Raw genomic sequence first — 20,607 nt, forward strand, 5'->3', positions numbered from 1 at the left:
AAAAGCCTCTGATTTGTAGGAGGAAATAAAAGGCCTATAATGTTTTTTCAATAAGGTGGGGTGGCAGTTGTAACCTCTGATGTAAAATCCATCTGATAGATTTATATCTTGGATAGAGTGTTTGCTGTTATTGCCTATTTTCCTGTGGAGTGGGACATTTGATTTTGATAATTTCATTGATTTGGTGACTTCCTGCTAGGTAGTTGCTATCTCTGTGGTAACTGAAACAGAATTTTGTTACTTGACTCACAGGGGTCTCAGGTGCCTCAAGTGTACAGGGCACAGGGTATCACAGAAGCAAATAAAGCATCAAAAAGAAACGAGTGACTTGTCTTTAAACCAGGTAAGTAAAATTATGCTGACGTCTGCACTCTCGCAGCTGTGCCACCGTCATTACACACCAGTTCACATTTGCTGTTTAGCAGTCAGTTTGAGATGCAAATTTCACACTGCAATAATCATGGTGTCTGCAGCTCTGAGGACTCCTGAGAAGCACATTCCTGTCTCCACGTGGTCTTGAGAATAAAGCAAAAAACCTGCTCTGACAGTGTTACTCTGATCTGCTGCCTAGAGCTTCATCATTGGCTCAACTGCTTCCTCTAGTTCCCCTTCTGGGGGGAGAAAGGTGTGCTGCAGAGACTGAGGGGAAACGTACAACATCTGGCTTAGAAAGCAACAATTTCTTCTGTGCTGTAGGTAGGAAAATCTGTGTCACCAGGGAGTCAGTGCACATGTGGGCTGAAATCCTGCCTCTACTGAGCTCCCATGGTGCGGGACTACAGGCAGGACAAAAAGTGTTGTTTTATTGTTAATGAGTGGGTGTCCACAACTGCTGTCTCACCTTCTTCCATACTTTGTGGGCTGATTGTGGCTATTGAGGTGAATAAGTTGTTTTCAGTACTCACTGGTGTGCCTCACTGTACACTATGGAATTGGAAGCATTTATCATGTATGAGAAGCATGTATTTACAATTTTTCTTTTATGTTCCACATTAAAGGACTTAGCATATTTATTAGCTGGTGGCAGTGAGTATTATATACCTCTCACTTGTTTGTGGTTGTCTGCATTTCCTGCTGCTAGCAGTCCAGCAGAACTCCAGAGGAAGAGTAGCGGCACTTTGGCTTGTCCATTGGATTTTCAAAAGAGCATTACCTTCACACAGAACTGTTTTCAAAATAAGGAAGTTTACAGGTGATTAAGGACAAATAGGCAAAATGACTAAAATACACCTTGCATGCTGCTGTGGGTATTTTTTTACCCCCTCTCTTTTTAGATTTCCAGTTGCATCCCATTTCACAGCTTTTCTCTTCACACTTTAGAAAGGAAGTGCTCCTTTTTCAATGCAGTGCTGATGCCTGTTACAAGGCTGGTCAGTTCAGTGCTTGCTTCCTGTACAGTTTTACACAAATGTACATAGCCTTGTTTTGTGAATAACAGCGAAGCCACCAGGTGCTGAATTCTTTTTTTCCCACTTGCACATCAACAAGGATGAGACTGCTCCTCCTTAAAGGACCGTTCTTTTTCCCTAAGGAAACAAGTTTCCAAGACCTGCACTCTTACACGAAGTTGTGTGATGCTTTCTTCTGTTCCCTTAGAAAATATGTATAAACTTGACAGAGTCACGCTGCGTCGGGCTGTGTTGGGATACCCGGAGACCCACTCTATGGGCGGCAGGCAGGTTGGGGACATCACTCCCCACCGGCAGCTGAGCGGAATGTCCCGGCTTTACGGGACACGGGGCATTCCCATGCGAGCAGCGGTCACTTGGGTGCTTTCAAAAACCGGTGAAGCACGCCTGTGTCGAGAAGGGCAAACTAACACCCCGCTCTCTGGGCTCCTTCTGTTACCCCCAGCCCGACGGAGCGGAGCCCTACAAGGCGCACAGTCGGGTCAGTCGCGGCGGCGGAGTGGGGGGAGCAGGTGAGGGCGGAGAGGTGCCGCCGCGGGCCGGGCCCAGCGGCGCCGGGGGCGGGCGCAGGAGGATGCTGAGGCCGGCGAGCGGAGCGCAGCCTGACGCACTGGCAGCTCCAGCCGCGGCGGTAGGGCGGCGGCGGCGGGGCTGAGGGGCGGTGCCGTGCCGTGCTGTGCCGTGCCGTGCCGTGCCGTGCCGTGCCGCGGTCGGCCGGGCGCCGCTGCAGGCTGGCCCCCTGCGTCTGCCTGCGGGGCGGCGGCATCGGGATCGGCATCGGCGGCGGTAGGGCTGCCGGGATGATCCGGTTCCGGAGCTCCAGCATCAGGTCGCTGAGCCCGGAGATGAAATGCACCCTGCGGCTGCTGGACGACTCCGAGATCTCCTGCCACATCCAGGTGCCGGAGGGAAAGGGGACGCGGCGGCGCGGCTCGGCGGGCAGCGGCACCCCGGCCGGGGAACGCAGAGCCCGGCCAGCACTCAGGCGGCAGCTCCCCGGCACGGAGCCGGTGGCAGGGCCCGGGCGGTGGCTCGGCTCGGCTCGGCGTGGCCGCGCCGGTATCTGCCCGCACACCTTATTCCTCTGCGCGGGGCTCCGCGCACCTGCGGCGCGGGAATCCGCGGCTCCTCCGCCGCCTCCCGGCTCTGCGCCACGGAACCGCACGGCACAGAGCGGAGCCCGCCCGGCCGCTGCCGGAGCCGCGGGTAACGCCGTGCTCCGGCAGCTCCGTGCCGGGTCCCCGCGGGCAGGAGGAGCCCGCTTGGATCTGGCGCCCCCGGGAGAGATGTCCCGGACAGGGAGGCGACCTCAGCGGTGCCCTCTCCGTCCCGTTCCGCGGCGCGGTCAGGCCCGCTGGGCACTGATGGCTGCGGAGGTGCCGTGCGGGGAGGACCTACTCGCCGAGCCGGGAAAGCTCTGCCTCGGTTGCAAGGCCCGCGGCGAACGGTGTCAGGAAACGCTGTTACTGAGAGAGCGGGCGGAGTTCAAAATGAAGTGCTGCTCTCCGTTCCTCTCAATTTAAGGGAAAAGCTAACTTATAGAAGGTTTTTCAGTGGTAGCAGTTGTTCGGTTGGAAAGAAACTTTGGTCTACTCCCTCTTCCTACTTAGTCCCTTTTTATACCTTCAAGTGGTAAGGAGACAGAGTCTGTGAATTTTTGGCGGAGCAGTAAGGTTTGTAGCATTTGCAAGCAGGGTTATTTTAGGTGTCTTAACACCAAGCTGATGCATTATGGCAGTCTTAGAGATTCTTAAACTGCAAGTGTTTGAAGTCCAATTACTCTGAGATTTCTATGGCATTCAGAGAATCACTGAGGTGAGCTTGGCATCCAGATAGTAAGATATAAGTGGTCTTCTAGGAAGTTGTCACTCAAGGTTGGTCTTTCTGGTGTTATGAAATATTCACGGCTTTAAATCAAGCTGATGATCTTGAAAAAACGCCATGACTGAAAAATTCGAGTGTTTTTAGATGCAAGCTACATTTTTTCTTGGACTATGTTCTAGTACTTTTTAGTTTCAGAGGAACTGTTTAATACTAGAATAGGTTTAGGTAGTTCCAGTTGGAAGGGACCTAAACCAATAACTATCAAGCCCAACTCCCTGACCAATTCAGGGCTGACCAAATGTTAAAAAGTGTTTTTAGGGGCATTGTCCAAAGTCCTCTTTTTAGGACACTGAAAGGCACGGGGTATTGGCCACCTCCCTACGAAGTGTCTGAGCACCAGCTCAGTAAAGAAATCCTTGTAATGTCTAGTCTAAGCGTCTCCTGGTGCATCTTTAAACCATTCTCATGTGTCCTGTCAGTGGATCCCAGGCAGAAGAGCTCAGCACCTCCCTGTCCACTGCACCTCCTCAAGAAGCTGCAGAGAGCAGTGAGGTTGCCCCTCAGCCTCCTCATCTCCAAACGAGACAAACTCAGAGTCTTTGCCAGCTCCTCCCAGCACACGCCCTCCAGCTCTTCCCACCGGCTTTGTAGCCCTTCTCTGGACACATCCAAGGATCTTCACATCCTTCTTAAAGGAAAGTTGAGGGCCCAGAGCTGGAGGTGAGGCTGCACCAATGCTGAGCACAGTGGGATAATCCCCTCTTCCCATGGCTGCTCATGCTGTGTGTGATGCCCCCAGGATGTGGGTTGCCCTTGTGGCTGCCAGGGCACACGGCTGACTCACAGTGAGCCTGATGCCCACCAGCACCCGCAGATCCCTTTCTGCAGGGCTGAGCTCCAGCCGCTCCTCTCCTTATCTGCACTTCTGCACCTGCTTACACTCTAACAGCTTGTAGCCTGGAAGCAGCAAGAAATTACTGAAACATCTTGTGCCTGTATCATTGTTTAGCTCTTGTTTATCAGTGGTGGTCATGAGATCATAGCTTTAATGGGTAAGAAAGAGAATGGCCTTCAGGGTCTTCTTGGAGCTTAACCTAAGCTTTGCATAACTTATTTGGAATCTTAAAAAAACTAATTCCTTTAAACAATTATGAGTTTAAAGTCAGAATCTGAGATGGTGTCATTACAGCTCTGCAGATTTATGGTGCTGAACAGATAAATGTGTTCTAAGTGTATGCCCTTAGATGCCCACAGGGTATTAAAATCAGTCATTACTTTAGGTGTTATATTGTGCAAGGTGAGATAATGAGCTCAGAACCGGTTTAATGTTATTGCATGGTTGTGCTTCATTCCAAATGTAATGCATGCAGGGGAAAAGCATTGTGTGCCATGGCTGAAAATGTTTTAACTATTGCAGTTTTCAGGGTAATCCTGAAAATGTAATTCTGTTATAAGCTTATTGTTTTTTTGAAATCTGCACATCGACCAAAATATTTTAAAAGTGTGAATAGCTCCTCTTTGGTTTTTTTGTTTGTTTTTTGTTTGTTTTTGGTTTTCCCAGTAGGATTTTTAGGTACTGAAATTCTGAAGATGTAAATGCAGACCTTAGTTCCTTAGGAGGAGCTACTCTGCTCTTAGTCACTTCAGCAGAAATATGCAATTAATTATGACATTTCATAGTTCTGACTTTTCACTCTTTCCTGTGTTGCATGCTTCAGACTGCTGTATGTACACAGATATAATTTAGCTATATACTTTATTTATCCTCTTGTATGTGTGTGCTGCTACGATACTAGACTAACAGACCCCAAACCAGTTATTTAACTTTAGCCTTTTAGATAAGATTTCTATTTGAACATCACGATGTGGACAAAGATGTTGTTAGGAGCTTTCACAGTGATACATTTTTATTTTTGAATGGAAAAAAAAAAGTTGTCAGTTGTGTGTGTGTGTATTGAGGCATAATTCAGCAGTACAAAATAGTCCAGATGATGTGCTGCTGGGTTAACAGCAGAGATGCCAGGGTTGCTCCAGCTGGAACATATTGGACAGCTGTGTTTTGGTCATTAAGAGGATAAGAAAGCCTAATTCTACAACACTGAGAAATGCCAACAGAGTCTCTTAAAGACATGGGATGCAGTAAGGAATGGCGATGACTAATAGTCTAGCTGTTCATTTTCAGGTAGAAACGGGGGGGAGATACGCAGTTAGTCCGGATGGTAATTTATGTAGCTGGTAATTGCTGCATTTTAGTGCACAAAGTTTTGCCAAACCTTTCTCAAGTATGTCTTTCCAGCAGGTGGCTTCCACACTGGGGCTAGTATTAGAGTGCCTCAGTATCAATTTGGTGCACTTAAGAGCTTTGCAGATGCACTGTAGATCTTTGGCTCAGCAAATGTGATATCAGAGTCAAGTGTTACTCAGCTAAAACATTGTAAGGTAGTGTTAGGACAAGTAGGCAGAGGTGTTTGTATTTAGGCGCTGCATATATGTGTGATTTTTTTTTCTTCCTGTGTAAATTTCATAGTGTTTAGGTAGGAAATTGAAATATTTTTTTCCTTTTATTGTTTTTATTTTTTTTTTTTTCCTTTGTCCGAAAACAGTGTTTTAGCAAGCTAAGAGGCTAACAGGACCTCCTTTGGGAAATTACATTTTATATCAAACAGGCTAGTGGCAACATATGGGATGGTGTGGGGAGAATCAGAGATGAATCATGTATTTGCAGACTCCAGCCAACTAGTTATCGAGCTGTGCCACTGCCATGTAGGTCACCAAGTTGCTGAAGGCTAGATTTGCAGCTCAAAGGTCGGGATTCAGTGTGTTATCCTTCTCATCTGAGAGACTTCATGACTGCAAATTAAGTGGTGACAGACACAGGAAAGGGCTTGGACCCAAGGGATGCTTAACTAATTCTTGTGATGACATTTATTTTCTCAGTTTTTTGTTTGTGAAGCCTCTTTGGGATCGGTATCTTGCATAGTTTTACAGCAGCAGTGGGTTGAAGCTGTAGTGGCACCTAAAATTGAGAGGTTGTGAAAACCTGCCTGAAGGGCCAGTGGCCACTGTTTCCATGTGCAAGGCAGAGAGGTGACCTGCTTGTGCAGGCTGCCTGATAAAGCAGAGAACTGCTTGAAAGAGGACAGTGGGAGTAGATCTTCAAAGCAATCGGAAATGTGTCTGGAGAGGCAGGAAGACCTGCTTTGTGGAGGTACTAATGAGACACTTATTTTCTGAGTCATTGACATAACAAGCACTTTATTCCCGTTTTTGCAGGCTTCATGCAAAATCTTTAAGCATCTAATTAACCTTTTTATTAGCATCAGACTAAACATCTTAGATAATAAGGAGAAAAACAATTGCCTGTGCTAATTTGAGTTGTGAATAAATGTAACTGTCAAGGTCCTGTTATGGCAGACTTTTATTAAGTATTTAAGTACACCTTGAGTTCTCTGGTGACACTTGCATGCTTTAAATAGACATGGGCTTCAGTATGTGTCATTTAACTCAAGTTAAATGACTCTGGACTATGCTACTGTTCTTTTGTTTTTTTTTTTTTTCAATATGAGTAGGTGTATATTCATAATCATTCTAACTCTAAATTTATTTCTCTAGATGAGGTTAATACAAAATTATAACCTTGTTCTAGAAAAATGCTACACTTAATTTTTAAGTGTATTTCTTTGTATTTCTTAATTTTTTAATTAATACAAGTTTTACTTAATTGCTTCAGATCCATCTGTGCAAAACTGGAGACAAGGTTGCCATGATTTGGGCTTTCCTCTCAGCTGGATAATGTTATTGACAGTGGTATTGACCTCTTCTATCTTCATGTTTATTTGTACAAGTACTGTATGACTGGATATTCCAGTCCCTCAGCCCATTTGTAAAATTGTGTAGTTATAAGACCTTTATAATGACACAGGTTTTGCTTTGTTTGAGCTTTCCCAAACAAAAATCTCTAAAGGTCTCTGCAAAAATATCATCTGGCTACTGTTCTGATTTTTTTTGTATGTAGTTAAATGATTATTTGATTGTTATTTAGAAGAAAGTACTTAAATTTTTGTGTGCATCCTGCTTCTGAAGAAGTAGAAGACATAATTTAAAGAAACGTTTCAGAAATCAGGAAGATAACAAACAGAGCAAAGCTTTGATTTACTTGTGGTCTGCTCTTAGACCTTTCGACTTCTTTTGCATAAGTAAAGAAGATAAGACCCATTTTTTTCTGCTAGTCCAGTAGTGTAAGATGGCCTCATGTATTTTTAATTTTAGTTCTGAAGTAGTTTCTGTGCACTTTGAATATTGCTGCCTGTAGTTTGGGTGGTAATTTATGAGCTTGACTTTTCTCTCTCTTTTTAATTTTCCCCTCCCTCCCCCCTTCTTCCTTTTAAATGTCACAAAGATTGTCCTGTCTACTTCTTTTTGTAGAACACTGGTCACTTGAGTTCTTGCTTAATATTTTCTGTTTGGTCTGGATCTTGCAGTCAGATGCTAAATTTCATAGAAATGTGTTTACTAAAGAACTCGCTTTGAAATTCCCATCCCTCAACAAAGTGCAGAAAACCTCAACATTCTGAGCAGACTGTGAGGTAAATGAGTCCATGCCCATGAATCTCAGTGTGAAGACATGCTGAATGTAGGACGATTCGGAAAAAAACAAGTGGAAGAGGGAAGGCATCATGAGAAGTGAAAAGATCCAAGAGGCCAGAGGTGGGAAGAAAGCAGAGAACCATAGCTGCGGAAAGGGAAAGGTTAAGGGATTAGGTAGGCAGCAGGCAGGAGATTTAGTGAATTTATATTTATCCTGTAAGCCATGTCAGAACTGTTACCAACAAGAGCCTTATGCTACTGGGATGATGCTGTAACAGTTCAAAATAGAAAGATGAGATAAGGAATGCAGGTTAGGATGGATTCTGTGCCATGCTCTGTTGATACATTTTAGAAGCTGCATACTTGATTCCTAACTTCATGCTTGAGCCTCTAATTATACAGTTGCAACAGGTCTACTTGGTGAAAGTTGTAGATGAGAAGCCTCTCTAATTAAGCTAAGCCTGGAGGTTAAAGCTTCCTCTGTTGTCCTTTCGTATGTTTGATTAAATTTGCAGTCACATGTTGTCTTTTAAAATAGCTCTTATGGGTATGCTTTTGGCTCCTTTCAGGGCTGAAAAGGAGACAAGAGTAGAAAGTGCTACTAGGAAGTTACTAGGGTGTTACGAGTTCTGATTTACAAACTAAGAATTTAATTGTCTTCATGGGTTTTCATAAGTGTGTTTCCTCTGAATTGCAGTTGCCATTGTAATTTAGATTTTGTTTGCTCGTAAGCAAAGGTGGAGGAATTTACACAGGTTCTTAAGGATTTGTCAATCCAGGATTGAAGATGAAGGTGTATTTCAGTAAATACAATGTAGGTGATCAGTATTTCAGTGTACTGGTGAGGCTTGCTGCAGCATTGTGGAGGAAAAAAATATGAAAAATGCAGGTATCCCTAAACAGAGTTAGCCAGTTAACAGGGACAAGCTAAGACTGTAATTACAGATTTAAAATGTAAGTATAATCTTTTAACTTTTACTCACCTTTCATGGTTCTTACAGATTCAAGTAAGATTTTTTACATTCTTTATTGTCATGCATGTTTTCACAAAGGCTCAACAGCAGGGGTGGAGCTGTATTAATAATAAAAAGCAAGTGGAAAAACAATAATGCAATGCAGCACAGCTTAAACTCTGCAAATCATTGGTTTGCTTTTTGAGGTAGAAAGTGGCTGCTGTGAGATCCAGGGTGCTTTCTGCTTGTGGGAACTTCATACACTCTTTCATCACAAAAGGGCTTTTGGCACCTCACAAGGCTCAGCCGTCTCCCACCTGGAGATGCTCTCGACTGTCTAGGCACCTTCAGCACACCAATACAGATCTTACAGAGGAGGCAGCCTTGTTCATTTGTCAGAGTTAATTGACCTAAGATTAGAGCCAAAATGAATAATTGGTGAGGAAGTACTGTATGGAGAGGCAGATGAAATATTCAATAAGCAGCTGGGAAAGATTTTGTGATCACTAGCCCTTTTTCTCATGAGGGACTTCAACCTCACAGATATCTGCTGGAAATATAACACAGCAGAGAGGGAACAGTCCTGCAGTTTCCCAGAGTGTGTGGAAGATAACTTCCTGATACAGCCGGTGAGGGGTAGAGCCAGATAAAGTGCCTTGTTTCACCTACTGCTTCTTAATAGGACAGGTTTTGGGGGGTCTATAAATGTTGGAGGCCACCTTGGGCATAGTGATCTTGGAATTATAGTTTTTGATTTTTGGAGAAGGCAGAAGAGTCAGCCAAACTGCCGTCTTGGACTTCCAGAGGGCAGATTTTGGGCTGTTTCAGACCGTGGTTGAGAGTGTTCCTTGGGAGACAGTCCTGAAGGGCAAAGGAGTCCAGGAAGGCTGGTCATACTTCAAGGCAGAAGTCTTAGAAGCATAGGAGCAGGTCATCCCCATGGGCCAAAAGACAATCTGACAGGGAAGGAGACCAGCCTGGCTGAGAACAGAGCTTTGGCTGCACCTCAGCAACAAAAGGAGAGTTTATGGCCTTTGGAAAAGGGCACTGGCAACTTGTGAGCACCGCAAAGATGTGGTGAAGCTCTACAGGAGAAAAATTAGAAGGGCCAAAGCCCAAGTTGAACTCAGCTTGGCCACTGTGGTTAAAGACAACAAGAAGACATTTTTTTCAGTATATCAGTAGAAAAAGGAAGACCAGGGAAAATGTAGGCCTGCTGATGGATGAGGTGGATGTGGTGGAAGACATAGAGAAGGCAGAGTTACTGCTTCAGTCTTCACTGCTGAAGCCAGCCCTTGTGAATTCCAGACCTTGGAGCTAAGGGAAAAGATTTGGAGAGAGGAAGACTTCCGTCAGCAGAGGAAGACCAGATTAGAGACCTCTTAGCAAAACTGGACATCCATAAGACCATGGGTCCCAATGGGATGCACCCACGAATGCTGAGAGAACTTGCAGATGTTATTGCTGGGACACTCACCATTATCTTTGAAAGGTCATGGAGAACAGGAGAGCTGCCTAGGGACTGGAGAGAAGCCAGTCCTCTGGAAGACTCCAGTCTTCAAAAAGGACAAAGAAGGATGACCCAGAAAGCTACAGACAGGTTAGTATCACCTCTGTCCCTGGAAAGGTGATGAAACAAATTGTTCTGGATGTGATCTGTAAACATGTAGAAGAAAACAAAGTTACTGGGAGTGGTCAATACTTGACCAATCTGTTAGCCTTCTGTGAAGTCATAACTGGCTGTTTAGATGAGGGGAGTGCAGTGGGTGTAATCTGCTTTGACTTCAGCAAGGCTTTTGATACTGTCTCAGATAACATCCTCACTAAGAAACTGTCGAAGTTTGGGTCAGATGAGTGGACAGTGAGGGAGGTTGAGAGCTGGCTGAGTGACAGAGCTCAGAGAATTGTGATCAGTGATGCAGGGTTGAATTGGAGGCCTGGAGGCCTGTCTCCCAGGGTCATTACTGGGTCTGTTGAAGATATTAATGGCCTGACTGAGGGGACAGAGTCTACAAGTCTGCTGATGACACAAAATGATGGGGAGTTGTGGAGCCTCCTGCTCTGGAGACAGTCAAAACCTGCCTGGGTGCCTTCCTGTGTAATGTGCTCCTGGTGATCCTGCTTCAGCAGGGGGTTGGACTAGGTAATCTCTAGAGGTCCCTTCCAGTTCCAATGGTTCTGTGTATTTTCACTTTTTGGTAGTGTTTATCTAGACTGAAGTGTCTATATAAGTCAGGAATGATTTAATAAATTGTATCAATTATCCTGAAATGACCTTAAGGAGAAGAGATCATTGCCTTTGCTATGGGAGGGTGAAATAGAGAGTCTGGATTTTGCTTGTATGGTTGTTTCTCATTCCCTGGAACAGACAAGATATTAAGACCTCAAGGTTTACACACTTAGGTTAAAGAATGGTAGAAATGGCAGCTGATTTTTCTCTCTCAAGAAAAGCTGGTAGGCTGGGGGGACTGGAGAGTAATTCTTTCAGTGAAAAAATAAATGCTTTTTTTTTTTTTTTCCTATATCATAGGTCTCTATTCTTCTGGGTTTTTTTTTCTCATTAAACCAAACAGACTGAAAACGTCTCTTTTCATCTTCTCTCCCTTTTTGCACTCCCTCTTCACTCCCTGACGTGGTAATATCAACCAGTTGTCAAGGTTTGTAATGCTCAGGTAATCTTTTTCTTCCTGTTAAAGTCAAGCAGTCATCAGATGACTTCTGCTGTGCCTTTCCCTGCTGCATATAGAAAATACCTCCTAGTAGTTCTTCCTTCACCTGAGGCTGCTTTGTTGTTCTTTTGTTCTTTCTTTTCTTAAATACAGCCTCATTTTTATCTTAGCCTTGATTTTTTAAAAACCTTTTCTAGACCATCTTTTTGTTCCTATTTGTTTACCTGGTTCTTGCTCTGTTTCAATTCCTTGTCTGATAGTGAAAACACAATTGTATCAGTAGTTACAACTAAATCTTTTTCTTTCTGGCATAAAATTGAAAAAAAAACCCCAAAACCCTAAGGACCCTTTTCACCTTCACTTCTCCACTGTCAATTTATTTTTCCTTTCCATCTACAAGCACTCAGCTCATAAAGAGCATTTCTGTTTTCCTCTTTTTGGAGTTTAACAAGGCTCTTTTAGGGAGAGGTGTGTTGATGATCAGCTCTTGCCATGTCCTTGTGCTGTCAGGACAAAGGCTCACAGTTAATTGCAGCAGTAGCACAAATGTGAATAATAATTGTCCCATTCATGGTTGCTGTTCATGGAAGTTACTGAGAAACTTAGATAAGGAGGACCCAGGGATGAAGAACGAACCTTGGTGCTCTAGTAGTGCTGCATTTAGAGATGAAGTTTCTCCTGGCTGAAAGTAATGCTGGAAGCTTGAGATAAAATGGATTATACCAGTCTGTATAAGGTTAAGTATGTGTATAAAATTTCTCAAGGTTTCTCATGGATGGAAATTGTAAGGTGTGGGCTATATTCCATGAATTCTTTTTCAGCTGAAGGGTTTGCGAACAGAAATAACTCCAGCAACAGCTGAAAACCTGGCCATTCAAGATAGTTACAGTAAAAAACATAAGTATTAAGTGGGCTGCAAAATGATTGGTCTTTAAAAGCTTAATTTAGTAAAATGCTAAATGAGTCAATGTATTAAATAAAAACATTTGCTATTCTCCCCTTTTTTTCTTAAACCCCAGGAAGAAGTAAAGAATCTGGACTGAAGACATGCTTTGCTTATTGCAACCATACTGTCTCACTGTGATATTTTCATCCAAAGCAACTCTTTTTGGAAAATAATTGTGTTTAAAACGAAAATAATAATTAATATTTAATAGAAAAAAAGAAAAAAAAAGATTTGCAGCTGGACATGTTTTGTCCCAGTGTTGTAATACATAAACTTGCTATAAGAGGCCACGTACTGCAAAGATAACCTTGGGTATTTCTGAGAACACTGTGTAAAATCTTTTTGTACAGTCAGTCTGTGCACCCTCTTTTCTTGGTCTTTCATGTAACTGCAATAGAAACAAAAAAGAAATTGCAAGCAAATCTCATCTCACCCCCTCCCCAACCTCCAACAGTATCAAGAGACTTTACAACATGACTTAATAATTTCTTAATAACTTATTAAATATAAAGAGACCAAAAAGCAGTCACAAACAATTTCAGTGGTTAAATCATCAGGAAATTGATGCAAAAAGTTCAGACTGTAATGGTTTATTTGTGCTGTTTCCAGGCAGGGAGGCTAATGAAGCATTTTAGTCTTCAGACAGAGTGTCTTCATGTGAACTGCCTTTTGGGAATGGTCCTGGATGCTTCCATTTGCCAGGCAGTGCTTGGGAACTGGTCAGCAAGAATGCTAATTGACAACTGGCCTGGGTTTTTTCTGGCCTGGGTGATGGCTTTCAACAGCCCAAAATGCCTGGAAGGCTTTAGTGTAGATAAAATCTCTGTTTTCAAAAAAAAAAAAAAAAAAAAGAAAAAGAGAAGAATAATCTTCCTGAATAACTCAAGGTATGCTTCATAATTCTGGTACTAAAACATAGGAAATGATAACTGTGTGTCACCATTTGAACTGGAGGAACTCAAGGAGGGCTTTCGGACTCTTGAGAGAGGAGGAACACAGAGGGATCTATTCCCTCCCATTTCCTGCTATACTCTGTAAAAGACTGGGAAATCCGCAGCTCCTCCCTTTTATTTTCGTTTCCTGATGGCTGTTCTACTCTTCCTTACTGCCAGCTCACCACATGCTATCTGTCGGGTTGTACTTTACCCCTTATGTTATTACCTTTCCCAGGTGTCAGTAAAATCTGTATACAATTCCAACTTAAAGTCTCCATCTGGTCTTTATTCCCCTTTTGCCTTCCCTTTGGGGGATGGAGGGGAATAGAGAGGAGGAATTCTGTCCTAGGTTTGTAGTCCCCCCAAACTGCTAAACTGTGACACTGTGTTTATGACACTGTCCTTCTAATTGGAAAATCGAAAGTGCTGGGTGGAGCAGTTTCAACAGCTGCTGGTAATCAAACTAGGATTAGTGCTGGTTTTAGTAGGTGTTTAAAAAATAGCTGTGTTCAGGGGCTGTGGCTGTGATCTTGGACTGGAACCTGTAATCTTTTCTGGGATGACAGATTCTGGTTTTTGGTGTGGTGTTTTGATTTTTTTTTTTTATTTTTATGTTTTTTTTTTTTAATTTATTTTTATGGACACAAACTCCAAGGCTTTTATGGAGTAAGAAGTGATATATGCTTATTTGTAGTTGCTAGGAAATGCAGATGAGGTGCACTATGCAGTGCTGTGCATGGCACAGAAATGTTACAGAATGTACGTCTAATCCTAGGTTTTCAGAGCAAAATACGATGATCCTTTACTTTCTCTCTTTTATTTTAAAAGTGGGTAACAAAGGTAAATACTTTGCAGTCAGAGAGTGATGTTGGCTCTTGGGTTAGATAACACTGGGGTGCAAGTTGAATTCTGAACTTCAGGAATATATCTTAGACATTCAGTGTGCAAATACATAAATTAAAGCAAACATAATGACCCTGCTTGCTCCTGTGAAGTTTCCTTAGCTTCATCCCGGGAAGAGGAAGGAAACAGCAGAGGCTTTTACAGACGGTGCTTTGAGTGATTCAGTGTGGAGACTCAGCCTTTCAAATGAAATTGCTCCAGCAGCTTGTGGTGCCCCCACCAGTTGCTAGGTGCAGATCCAGGGGGGCTTTTCTGTTTTGACTGGAGAATCCACTTCTGTTGCCAAGATTCCTGAATTAGTTTTCTTGTAGGGTCTGGGAATGATGCTGCTGGCATTAAAGCCATTTTCTTAGTTAAAAATGGACTGTAATCTACACAGTTTCAAGACAGTATGTTGGGGGTAATTCTGATTATGTTCTGTGCATGGATTACAAGCACCAAATAAGTAGCAATTTTCATTCTGTAGCCTTTTGGCAACCAGGGACTGGTTTGTATCTTGCCGAGAAGAGCTCATGGTGTAATTTCAGGGAAAACACAGTGAGTGCTTAATTCATGTTGTGATTGTGAGACCACACAAAATAATTTGCGTAGTGAACCTGAGGTTTAAGTTAAGGGGTGAAAATACAGCTGTAGAAGAACAAATTCTAGAATGCTGGTGTGTGTGGCAAAGGGTGCAGGACTTCAGTTGTGTAAAGATTTCAGTGGTGACCTGGTACATCGCAGAGAAGATGGCAGTATTGATTGCTCCTGTGTTTGCACCTGGTTTTTTTTTCTTCTGTTATTCAGAAACTCTACCCAGTGAAAGAACACATAGTTCATAAGTCTATAATCCCAACCACTGAGGTAATGTTTACTATTCACATCTATCTTCCTCATTATTTTTTCCTCCATGTTTGATTTATGGTGTCAGGAGGTGAGTCCTGCTGCAATTAGGTTTGTGTAAATAACTTGACAGCTCCCTGCTCTGTTAAAAGGTGGTGCAGCTTCAGAATGTAGCCAGAACTCCAGGGGGTGCTGGGTTGGACTGGGGCAAGAGGCAAAATATGAGCTGTAATTCTACCCTGTAGACTCAATTGTTTTCTTTCTGCAAACAGAAACAGATCTTGTAGCAGGTCATAGTTTATTGCCTTCTCTATCATGGAAGAACATTCCAGTAGCACACCTAAACCCAGACTCCTGTGGTATCCTCCTGAGGCTATCATCTAACAGAGCAGTTGTCTCTCTTTCTCATTACCTTTTTCCTCTGGACGTGCAGTGATTATACTCATGGTAATTCATAGTTAGGATTTTTACTTCTTTTGGAAGTGGGACAATATACTGTGTTAGATACACAACAGATACACAACAGAAACCTACATCTGTTGATAAGCATCATTGCTTGATTTGCTGATTCCTGGAAAGATTTCACAGACATATGTTTAAAGAATTGTCATACATTTGTAGTAATAGTTTCTTACTTTTCTTACTTATGTCTCATTGATTGCTTTTTTTTTTATTTTTTTTTTTTTACGCTGCTTCGTTTGATCATCCTTTTGGTTAAGATCTTAAGTTAGTCTTTGAACAGAGATTACTAGAAGTACTGCTTTTTGAAGTTTCATGATATAATTTGGGGGATTTGGTTTTTTTCCTTTTTAAAATTTTGTCTTTTGTGGTTTACTGGCTCAGTGAATTAACTTGACTCACTCCTTACGATTTTGCTGTTCTTGGTAACATACTCTCTGAACAGGGTCTCTGTGTTTGTATACGTCCTGTAGCTTACCTCTAATGGTTTGCACAGTTGTAAGGCTTTTGCAGTATCTTAGTTTGAGTTGTTTGTATGTTTTTGTTTTGCTAACTGCAGTTTGTAGCAATCAGGTTTCATTGCATCCTATTGTACCTTAAAAATTTCCATTTCTTAACCTTCTAATTTATTCTTACAGATTTACTTTCTTTTCATTGACTTTAAAATCAGAAAAATCTTTATTTTCATGGTCTGCTAGGCTGATCCATCTGAACTCCCATTAATTTCCTTTTAATGTCTTTCCCAAAAGCCTTACTGGAATGTACATATTTTAAAATTGATTCAGGTCTTTCAGTCTTTATAGTACAGTTTTTTGTCCATTCTTTACATTTGTACTGTTATATGAAGTCTTGAATGATACACTGGTGTGTTTTAAGAATAATGGAGTATTTATGTATCCTGCAGAGGTTTTCATATAGCATGAGGAAACAAATAATATTAGAAAACTAAGCTCCCTTTTCTTCCTGGATTAATTTCCTGTTAAAACACTTAGCACTGCTGATTTACTCTTTTGTATAAACAATCTCATTTTAATTTTTTTTCTTGCTGGTATGTGTTTAGACAGTGTCTTATTTATGGGAAATTATATATGGTATTCTGTCATGAGGTGATAAATAGTTCAGTGGATATCTCATATCTTGAACAAATGCATTTGTATTGATAGCTCCAATATCTGTATTTTAACAGTACTTTTTTACTCTCTTGAGTATTATGCTGTTGTTGCTTTGGGATCAGAGCCATCATTGTAATCCAAAAACTGCAAGACAGTTTCATTTCCCTTCTAGTTTTTCCATATATAGCCAGTGTTCTGGTGGAAAACTGTTGCAGGTGCAACAGATTTTGTTGCATTTGATGCATTTCTGTTAACTTATTTTTAAGAGCTCTCTCTAGCTGTATCTTCTATTGCTTAGGAAATAAAAGGGAAGATAGAGTTGTGATTTCTGGCCTTTTTCTTTCTTCTCCCCGTCATCTACGGCTGGAGCTTCTGATAATTCTGAGGGCACTGATTTCTAAGAGTGATTTTAGTGCCTTTATTCTGCTTAGCCAAGCAGTACTTTGGTGGTACACCAAGAAAGATGAAAAATTCTACCAGGTGTTGTCAGGTATGGGCCAAGAGGTAATGTATTCTTACTGATGTTCAGACAAGTTGGTAGTTAAGTCTCTGATGACTTTCCTCCTCTCCTACCCTAAAATTACCTCTGTGTTTCTCTTACTTGCTACCTCTGTGTTACTAGTATTATTTCTATTACCCTTTTTCTCTGTGAAACACACATTTTTGCTTTCAGTCTTGGCCACACGTAACCTATTGAATCTGTAATCTTTTTTTATCTCACACCATCAGACTGTTTTTTCTCCTTCTCCTAGTTTCTAATGTTTATTAAAGAAGAAGCAGGTTGGCATAGTGACATGTAAATCCTTTAAAAAATCTTAATTCACTGATTTGAGATTACTCAGAGAAGACAAGAAGAGCTATATTCATGGTGAACCTGCAGAGCTGGTTTGTGCCCTACATAACGCCTGGCAGTTCTCTGAGAGATAGAGAAGGAATTGCATTTTCTAGCCTCTCTCTGCCTTCTTTCTGTCTCCAGAGATTCACTGCTTACGCAGAAACCAAAATGTTTGCTGGAGGAAGATTCTGAGTGCTTTATCCTGCAAGCTGAATGATGAAGAAAGGTTATGAATCCAAGGGGAAGCCAGTCTAATGAAGTCTGTTTTATTTTTGTGTCCATACAGATTTGAAATTGCTATGCAATATCTGCTTCTACAGAATATTGTTTGTCTCATTTGAATTATGTAGCTTTTCCCATACATTCTGTAAGTAGAACAACTAAATGTATGGTTAAAAAAGGAAGGAAATAAAAGGGGTGAGTACTGTACTCCCATAGGTGCACTGGGATTCCTGTAGTAGTATTTCTCTACAGAAATATCATGAGATGAGTTTTCTTGCTGAGAAAAAGTTTTCTGCTTTATGAAGATAATTGTATATTTCTGTTGAAAGTAAACATTCTGACACATTTCATGACATTTTCAAGGTATTTTATGCACTCCCTGGAATAAACAACACATAGACCTGTCTCAGGCACTTAGGCAATGGATAATGTTGTTCCTGCTTTTACACATCTTTCAGCTAAATCAGAGATCAAAACCAGACCCTAACACTTGAGGGCACGTGGAGAGTTTTTTTGGCACTCTGGAGGAAAGCATGTCTGCAAGGCCTTTATGATTGCTCTGTCATCTATGTAAATTTGCTCTCACTGGTGCCAGATCTTCTGTAATATTGATGACATCCTTCACCTTGCTAATAGCACAAAAGTAATGGATCGTATGCTGCTAGTCTAATTTTAGTCTTTATGTGGGGAGACCACAAATAGTTAAGATTGCATATAAGGCTGTTAACTATGACTACAAATTTGACATGCAACATCCTTTCTCTTAAGTGAATGAAAAATGTTTAAAACTCAGATTTTTGAGCACTGGGCACATCCCATTGCTTAGCTGACTTGAGAGATTTATTAGGCATGTTCTGGAACAGTTCCCTGACAGTGGGGCAATTAATAGCATTTTGCAAGATATGATGATGACGTTCAAGTTAAATGATTGCCTTTATCCTCAAAAGTGTATGAGAGTGTGTGGAGGTACAGTTCATCAATTGCCTTTCCTCCATCATGGTCTGTATAGTTTGGAGATTTGATGAAGTGTTGGTCAGTTAGGGCACATCAGGAGTTGGTGAAAAATTAAACACTACTGCTGGACTGAGCTGTACTGGATTTCAGGTTTACTGGTTTACAATACTGGTTTACAATTGAAAATGCCTGAAGCAGGACTGCGGTTACCGATGGTCATAGTCAGGGCTGTTCCTGGGAAATGGGCTTGCTGATGTGGTCCAGTCCCTCAGAGAAATAAGAGGTATTTCCTGTGACTTTTTGTGGTCATAGTAGAAGTCTAAGTGTCTATTTATGGTATTTCTTTGGGGCATGCTGAGGGGTGCATATCTGGATTTTCAGGAAAAAAAGCTGCGGCTGGGAGAAGGGCTGTAATGGAAGCTGCTTAATTTGCAGCACTGTATGAGTTCTGCAAGGAGGCTAAAAACGTTGCAAATCTGGGGTAGAAACATTAATGCTCTCCCCTGTGTACATGTGGCTACATGCACGTGGAAGCATCTTCCCTGAGATTAACCAAAAGCGTTCAGTTCCCCAGGTGATTGCGTGGGATGGAATGTCTTGCTCTGACCAGGGAACTTGTCTGCTGCAGAGCTCATGAGAACGTGCTTTACTACATGTAGTGTGAAAAAAAGAACTGTCTTTAGTCTTTGTTTGCCTCCTGAACCTCTCCTTTGTGGAGAGAGGAGACGGAGCTTGCATGCAACACAGTGTAGTTGTAACACTATACCTAGGTTTGGAGGGTTACTCTGTCCCTCCAGAGGGCTCAGGAGAGAAGTAGCCAGCCAGCCTGTCTCTAAATTTTTGCTACTCCAGAGCTGGAAGGGATTGACTGATAAATGTCTTCTACTGGATGTGATAGATACTGTGTCCCAGAGGGGTGTTAAGCATTAAGCTTTCCAATATCTTGTATTTCTTTCAAGCAGCACTATGGCCCTCTGCACAGCTGTGTTGCTGCCAGACCTCAGTTCAATCAGGTGTCTTGAAAGACTGTTTTTTCTATATTATTTGCAAGGTAACTACTTAGGGGTACAAATAGAGAGCACACCACAGGAAGTATTCAGAATTTTGAAGAATTACACCATATGTGTTTCAGAAGCTTACAATTTGGTGAAAGCAGAATCATGTTTCTTCCAGAGCTGGTATTATGACAGATTTTCAGTGTACACTTTTTCACTGGTGGCAATTTGTTTTTCTGTACCATATTGTCTTTTTATTATTGCAGGATTTGCCATTTTTAACTGATAAATGTCTTACGAGTTGGGTGACTTCATTCAGAATGCCTGCTTTCTGTAATTTTCAAGACTGACCAAACAGACAAAACTCAAGTGCTTCAGTTTTGTCAGTACCCTTAATGAATGCAAGAAGCTAGGAGCTAACATGCAAATGGTAGCTTGACACAAAGAATTAAGCATGTAGAGTGCATTTCCATGGGCAGTGATAGCAGTATTTACTGTGTTATCACAGCAGTGCCTCAGAGCTGAGAGCATGGATAAGGACCTCATTTTGCTATGCAAATACAAAGTAAGATGCACTTCCTAGTCATGGTGAGGACACAGACACTTGGTGGAATAGTACTGTATATAAAAAAACCAGGTTGGTGCCATTTATATGAGAAGTTGTATTTGAATCTATGTGTGCTCTTTGTCCATGGCAACCAGAAGTGAAAACACAATTAACTGAAGCCCTTTTGCCAGTCCATTTTGATATATTTCAGTTGGACAGTGTTCAACAAGGCAAGCAATAGTATGAAATCTTAAAGTGCAGCTAAGTTTTATTCTATGCCCACATTTTTAAAATGACTAGGTGGGCACAGGCAGACAGAAACAACACTGGAGAGCATGATGTAGTAGTTTCCACCTATTGTCATCTTTGCCAAGAAAAATGAGATTTATAAGATTATGATGGAGTGTATTTTGTGGTCCCTCCTTGCTGTCAGAA

General features: G+C 42.0%; 1 protein-coding gene across 1 annotated transcript in view; it reads left to right on the forward strand.

Annotated features, from left to right (window-relative positions):
• The first annotated feature begins 2,083 nt into the window (after positions 1-2,083).
• The window catches only part of FRMD3 (FERM domain containing 3), a 121,368-nt gene continuing 102,844 nt past the window's right edge, over positions 2,084-20,607 (forward strand). The window contains exon 1 of the mRNA XM_071730320.1: positions 2,084-2,308. Coding sequence (XP_071586421.1) covers positions 2,210-2,308 — 99 coding nt within the window. The 5' untranslated portion in view covers positions 2,084-2,209. The remainder of the gene's footprint in view (positions 2,309-20,607) is intronic.

This window comes from Heliangelus exortis, chromosome Z (assembly GCF_036169615.1).
Source record: "Heliangelus exortis chromosome Z, bHelExo1.hap1, whole genome shotgun sequence".
Taxonomy (NCBI): domain Eukaryota; kingdom Metazoa; phylum Chordata; class Aves; order Apodiformes; family Trochilidae; genus Heliangelus; species Heliangelus exortis.